The sequence below is a fragment of the Rhododendron vialii genome, chromosome 13a, assembly GCF_030253575.1.
Source record: "Rhododendron vialii isolate Sample 1 chromosome 13a, ASM3025357v1".
In the NCBI taxonomy this organism is placed as follows: Eukaryota; Viridiplantae; Streptophyta; class Magnoliopsida; order Ericales; family Ericaceae; genus Rhododendron; species Rhododendron vialii.
Genome location: NC_080569.1, coordinates 3,375,376 through 3,382,777, shown reverse-complemented (window position 1 = coordinate 3,382,777; position 7,402 = coordinate 3,375,376). Strand labels below are relative to the sequence as shown.

General features: G+C 37.1%; 1 protein-coding gene across 1 annotated transcript; it reads right to left on the bottom strand.

The window, feature by feature from the left end:
- Positions 1 to 2,272: 2,272 nt before the first annotated feature.
- On the bottom strand, positions 2,273 to 6,872 carry LOC131313782 (deoxyhypusine hydroxylase-like). The gene is made up of 7 exons (XM_058342292.1): positions 6,583 to 6,872; positions 5,934 to 6,067; positions 5,304 to 5,536; positions 5,082 to 5,220; positions 3,928 to 4,054; positions 2,828 to 2,946; positions 2,273 to 2,745 (listed from the first exon to the last, which is right to left on the bottom strand). Exons 1-7 carry the CDS (start codon positions 6,740 to 6,742, stop codon positions 2,701 to 2,703), a joined length of 957 nt encoding a protein of 318 aa, XP_058198275.1. The 5' UTR covers positions 6,743 to 6,872; the 3' UTR covers positions 2,273 to 2,700.
- Positions 6,873 to 7,402: the final 530 nt, after the last annotated feature.

Sequence of the window (7,402 nt, the reverse complement as noted above, 5' to 3'; positions counted from 1 at the left end):
CCTCATGGCTGATCATGAAAATGCTGAATTCGACGACAACTTTTTGTAGAAAATTATAACCAAAATTTTTCCCAAGTGCCTCCTTATCAATGGAGAATGGAAGAATGAGTTGTGTTTTGATTCAGAGGTATATTAGGGCAAGAGGGGAATGAGTAACCCTATTCAGCTAAATAAGTCAACAGGCTTAATTTTTTGTCCTTATTCAAATTTTTTCCGTATTTGTTAGTTTTTCATCATTTTTTGGGAATTATTGCATCGTCATAACAAGAGGAATCTAAAAGGTAAAAAATTACGATCAAAACCTAATTTTTTTTGAATAAAGACAAAAATAAGCCAATAAGCCAATTTTTTCGTCTTTATGCAAAAAAAATTGGATCTCGATCATAATTTTTTACTTTTTAGATTCCTCTCGTCATAACGATACAATAACCCCAAAAAAATTGACGAAAAACTAACAAATACGAAAAAAATTTGAATAAGGATAAAAAAAATAAGCCAATTGGCTTATTTAGCCGAACGAGTCTATTTTAACCCCAAAAAAGGGGGCCATATGATTTTGTTGTTTAAAGGACTAACGGCAGACTAACGGAAGTTAGTAATTGGACCAAATTGGAACAAAATGAAAAGTACAGATTGTAAATCGAGCCAATTACAACTACAGGGACCAAATTGACACAAATACTTAACTACATGGACTATTTCAGTCTTTTCTCCTTTTTTTAATTAAAAAATATGTGTTCTTAGAACTGCCCCATGTATAACAATAACATATAGGCAAGGTAAAGTTTGTAAAACATACCATTGGAGGATTAAGATTTTATACAAGATATTAGATATCATATTAATCGGTTACCAACAAATATGACAACGAAACAGATTTATCTTGAAGTAAATAGTTCTTTGTCAAGATAAGTATGTTGAGATCTAAAATATGAAGGATTCTAATCATTAAAATGGCTCTGAAAAGGGTCTACAACAGTCCTATCTAAAAAAAATCAGTAATCAACACCGCAAACATGGGGCCATAAGGAAAGATGAGATTAATTTGACTGAAGCCAAATCTCCTGTGATAAAGCTATACTTCCCCCATGAATTCGAATTACGATTGGAGATGCTTTTCTAATTGTTTGGTTTGAGTTTTAATGAAGGTTTTAGGGATAATAATTGGAGAGAAATAGATAAAAAAAATAAGGTCATTCATTAAACAATAATGCTTCGGTGACCATATTTGAATATCACAATTAGGGTATCATGACATGTCACTTCCATATTAATAGAGTGTTCCTCATTTGTCATGTAATAAAGCACATTCTACAAATGCAATAGTGACACTTCACATAGCTATGAGTACATATGAGCTTATACATATCATGTACATATGGGTTTTGTAGGGCACACTTCGGGTCCCACAAATATGATTCGAACAGTCCATTATTTTTAAAACATTTTTTATGGAGCTCTGTAAAAAATCAGCTCAACCCGATATCGATAATATTTTTTTTTTGAATTTGTAGAGGCAAACCTACTTGACTGCTCAATTTCGCCCCTACAATTTGGAAAAAAATCCTAACTGATATCGGGTTGAGCTAATTTTTTGCAATGCTCTATAAAAAAACATTTTACAAATAATGGACGGTTCAAATCATCTTTGTCATACCCAAGATGAGTCCCACAAAATTCATATGTACATAGCCTATGTACACATAGCAATATTCTATCCAAAATGTGGTACTCAAACATGGTCAACATACCACTGCTCTTCAATAAACGAATCTTAACTTTTATGAGTCGCCCACTACACCCACGCAGTGCACCCGTGCACTACATGGCCTTGTTCCCCACCGACACAATCAAAAGATGACCTGACTACAATTTTGTAAGCTACAAATTCAAAATTACCCAGGAAAGGATATCAATACTTTTCAATGAACCAATCAAGACATTGGTTTTTAAAAACAATAATCACATCTACCTCAGCGACGTGCAAGAGCAATACTCTGCTAGCTTATGAAGCCATTCACCAAATTATAGATAAGAATATTTCTTTCTATTTGTTGTAAATCATTAAGATAGAGTAAGGCCCATTCTGAATAGTGTTGGAAGCATCACTAGAGAGTAGAGATGAAAGTACTATTGGAATACACAACTTCCATTGCTTATTGAAACCATTCTCGCATCCCCTCGCAAAAAAAACAAAAACAAAAACAAAAACAAAACAAAAACATTGTTTAGATCTCAAGCAAATTCGGACACACGCCTCTGGAGAGGTGTATTTTGTATGAAATGCATCTTTACCTGTCCAAAGTATCACTGTTCAAATCAGTTATAGAGCTCAATTACACACATTATCTCCTACGACATCAGGAAAACTTGATCAAAAGAAATAATTTCACTGCTCATGTGCGTGGCCATTTTTCTACTCTTTCTTTGGGTGAGAGTAAGTGGATACATTAACATGTAGTAGTCCAACAAACTCTACTGATTAATAAGAATTCCGGATTCAAGTTTTTCATCCTATAATTCCATCTTGTGATCAGCACAACAAGCTAAACCAAAATCGTGATTGGCACTAGTTCACAAATAGTAGTATTATCGTACACCGGTCAGGAGAGAACTGTTTTAACATGGATAAACCTTCATCTCGGGGTTTTTCTTGCAGACTGGAGGATAAAAGAACCAACTGAAGCAAAGTACCCGGGTTTATGATGAAACTTCCTCAACTTGAGGTGCCTGCATAAAAAGGTACTGCACAAAACATATTTCGTTAAATCATTTGGCCCAAATGGACAAGCCCGTAGAGCAAAAGATCCTGCTGTTTTAACATCACCTCGAATGATTTTCCTGATCTCTCAAACTCCAGCATGCTGAGAGCAACTTCACAGCTTTCAGAGACGATAGGCTCAGAATCCTTCGCAAATTCCTCGAGAAGTGCTACACATTGGTCATCTGCGAATTCAATCAAAGAAAAAATATAGAAGTGTCCACCAATGGTTCCAAAAGCTTTAGCTGCGACAAAATCGGTCCACCCATGCAATGTAAACTAACATGAACTCTGAAAAGAGAACCCAAACTTGGATATTTATTTTTATAGTAACTATTAAATTAAATGACGCCAAGAAGGTGCCACACATATGCACTATAGAGGAGCCAAAACCAAAAAAAACACACAAAAAACTAGCCGCCGTTTGGTAACATTGATGATTGACCTATTTTTCTCTCTACTCACAAAAAATAGGAAAGATAACATTTTGAAACTTCAGAAACTCCAACAACGTTCTTTAGAAACATAAGCAGTAAACACTGTTATTTAGAAACAAAAACAATTATGTTTTACTGGAAAGTCTCCAAAACTTCAAAATTTGGTTCAATGACAGATCTGAAAACCAACCATAGAAATGGTTCTTATGCCATTTACAAATAGTTTGGCTCACCTTGACTTCTAGTTAGGCTCATTCAAATGAACCATATAAAATAAAAGATCCCAACACACACACCACGCAACAGAACCCAGGAAAAGGGGAAACCAGCAAACGCTATTAGGAAACACACAACTGACAACCCAAAACTAAACTACTCAGGAATCAGGATCACTGATCACACCCCAAGTTCCCTACCCACCTTACAGCTAAGAAGATGATTAGCTGATTCTCCACTTTACACATTCGCCAATTGCAATGAACTTGCATCTCCTAATCTTATCAGGTTATATCTTGTAATGGTTAGAGTATTGCCTACTTCCGCCATCTACACAAAAAGGATGTTGTTTGACACCGACAATCTCTCTTCTCTCCCACCCTAGGCAGATCTTCTAAAATCAAGACAAGTTTGCTACTAACGGCACATCAATACCTAACTGCATTGTTAAATTTATCGCCACAACTGTTTTCAGGGAAATGATACTAAAGACAACAGTACAAGTTAGCAAACCTGCAATAGAACCAAGAGCTTCAGCAGCTTCGTGTCTAACCATTGGATGCTCATTAATATCCCTAAGTATCATGGAAAGTGCAGCTGAAGCCGTCTTGTTTTGCAATTGGCCCAAGACATAAGCAACCTGCCAGAAAGGAAAACAAAACAACATTCAAAGGTGCGCGGAAGATGGAGTTGAGCAAAACATATCATACTAGAAGTGAATTGAGTAAGTCCAGGCACATCACCAGGAATAGTTGAACCCAACGCTTTCCCTTAACAACTAGGCAACCTTTGCAGGATCAAGCTCACACCATAAACTCAACATTCCACTTAAGAGTATAACCTCATAACCTCCCCTTTAGGGAGAGGCCACGATGGCCAACTGAGCTACACCCAGTTGGTTTCCATTTCCATGATCCACAATTAACAATTTTCACTTTGTGATAATTCGATAAACAGAGGTTTGGGAGTACAGGAAAATGTGCGTATCAGTGATAATAGCACCCCAAAGGAGTAAATTAAATGGGATCAAACTTTGCATCCCACATTCCTCGTGTCACTAGACTTAAAATACATGTCCAATGTATTCTATACCATCACCAATAAAAAACAAAAAGCATTCCATACCATCAAACATAAGAACAAAATTACACTTCAATGTTGTTTCGATACAAGGCCAAGAAATAATTAAACTCACATAGGAAACATGTTTCAAGCAGCACAGGTATTTCGCAACCCTCATATTCATCATTGAATTAGCGGCTGAAATCACATCTGCATATATAATGCAGATCTAATTCTTCTCCAAGCATGTCAGCTAGACAAATATATTAACTAACATATCTAGCTCACTAAGATGACAGAAAACAATGCATGTGCATCATAAGCAGCTTCCAAGTTTATATCCGGACTGAAATACTAGATTCAAATCCAAGGGGTCACTAAAATCCCTTTGTCTTTTCGTAGTTCACATTCGTTGCTTTTACTTTTTCCCTATCTTTTTTTTTTTAGCGGGGGTAGGTGGGGTGGAAAGTTGAGAAGGGGAGGTGCCCCAACATATTTTACCATCATACCACAATCTGGAAAACCGCTGACTTCCTCAGAGTCAGACCATGTAACGCTTCACTTTGCAGAAACGCCAAATAAATCAAGTATTCTAACCAACTAACCTCGTGCCTCAAGAGAGCACTCTTTGCACCCAAAGAATCAATAATAGCGGCGATAGATTTATCTCCACCATGGTTCCTGAGTGCAAAAAGAGCTGAATATCGTTGATACATGCTCTTTTCTTCATCCAGAAGGACTTCCCTGAAAGCCATTGAATTCAGTCAGCTAATCAGCAAAACTCTATTCAGCATGTTTGTTGTTAAATTAATTCTTCCAAGACAAACCTTAATTCATCAACGGAAGAACAAGAAGCAGGTGCAGCGGGGTCTACTGACAAAAAGGGCGACGACTCTGCCATGGTCACTCCATCACCACACTGAACATTCTTCAGTTCTTCTATTCGACTAAGAGCCAATTCACATGTTTCACGGACTTCCTGAGCTGGATCTGAAGTCAAACTCTTCTTTAACAGAGGAACATTGGTATCTGAACCAATGGCACCAAGAGCTTCCGCAGCCTATGCGTTACAGCAGACAAATATAAGCAGTTCTTAATTATGGCAGGAAACAACTTAAGGGTATTCGAAATTGAAAACAGCAAAAGCTAACAGCGAGCATTCTAGCCCTTACCTTTTTCAACTCAGAACAGAACCAAAATATACGTAAAAACCTCCTAAAATAACACTCCTGTCCTTGACTCCAACCGATATCAAATTGAATTTTACTCAAATATTTACTAGAACCGATTGAAGGCTATCTTCTCTTTCTCAAATTTACAAATATGCCATCAACGACTCAAATTAATGCCTAAGTGTGAGTTATTTCATTGGAGTGCTTCGTACCAGATGAAGCTTTTAATCAAAATTTTACTCAATTTGCGTAAAAGTGCGAGTATAGGGCTGGAGATGTTCTTGCCTCGTGGCGAACAATGGGATGCAAAGAACGATCATTAAGAACTCCTTCTAAAGCAGGGACAGCATCACTATCCTGCATCTGACCCAAAGCAAATGCCGCCTCATGCGCCAGCAGATTTGAGGTATCTCTTGTTGCTGCAGGAGGGGAAAATTAATCATGGTGTACTTGTAGTATAACTGAAAAAGACTAGAAATCAATCTTCAATTACCCAAATTCAAGGAAATAAAAGAACACACTAAATAACAAACAAATGATGAGCCAAACTAGGGCTGAAAAAGAACTGAGCAACGCTTTGAAGCGTTCAGGGTCGACTCGTTCAAAACTACTCATCCAATATCAAAGTGTTCAAGCTCGGTTTGTTTACGTTTACCAGACGAGCCTTTATAAGCGAGCCAAGCCTCTACAAATGAGCCGGCGAGCCAATCACGACTAATTCGAACTCACCTCATCTAATAAACGAGCTTAACCCTCGAGCTGCTCGCAAACAGCACGGTGAATCATTTGCAGCCCCAAGCCAAACAGAACAAAGACTCTTTTTTTCGAAGGTGAACAAATACTGTAATGAAGCAACAACCAAACGCCGCGCGAATTATGGAGAGAGAGAGAGAGAGAGAGAGAGAGAGAGAGAGAGAGAGAGAGAGAGAGAGACCGGCAATGAGGGCGGTGCGGGGACGAGGGCCACGGAGGTTGCGAAGAGAGAAGAGGGCCCTGAAGCGCTCAGAGATGGGCTGGTTTTGGTCCAGTAATCGATCGCAAAGGAACTTCTCCGTCTCAGCAGATACGGTGAATGAATTCTCGCTAAAACCCATTTTGGCGCTTCTTTGCCTCTAATAGAAACCTGCAATTATTTTCTGAAGGAGAAGACGAAGAAGAAAACTGAAATTATCAAAACCTAGCTTCCGCAGAAGGATCGACGCCGTCGCTAATAAAGATTCGTTTAGTATTTCGATAGAAATTTCTTTTAGTATTTATTTCTATAGAAATTTCTTAATTACTATATGATCCTCTTTTTTAGTATTTCTTTTCTTAAGTAGTACTACCAAACACGACCTAAAGTTTACAGTTTTTTTATTTTTCATTTGCGGTCATAGTTTCTAATTGTGTTCAAGTAGTTTCTAAAGAAATGGTGACTAGAGAAAAATTGAAATATTTTAATGATCAGAGATGTTTAGGCTCAAAATAAAATTTCGAAAGTGAAAATAAAAAATTCAGTTCAAAGTGAAAGTAAATTTCCAAAGTATCTAGAGTTACCAAACACTTTTGTTTCATCTGCAGTTTTATTTCTTTTCTGTACTTTTTCTTGGGGCGAAATTCGGAAACATCAAACAAAAACTTTACACAAAAACATTGCAAACGCTATACTAAAACATGAAAAAAACAAAAAAAACAAGCGCTTTGTTTGGTTAATAGTTTAGTTTAGTTTAGTTTAGTTTTGATAGTGGGTAAAGAGAGAAATATGATAATAATTA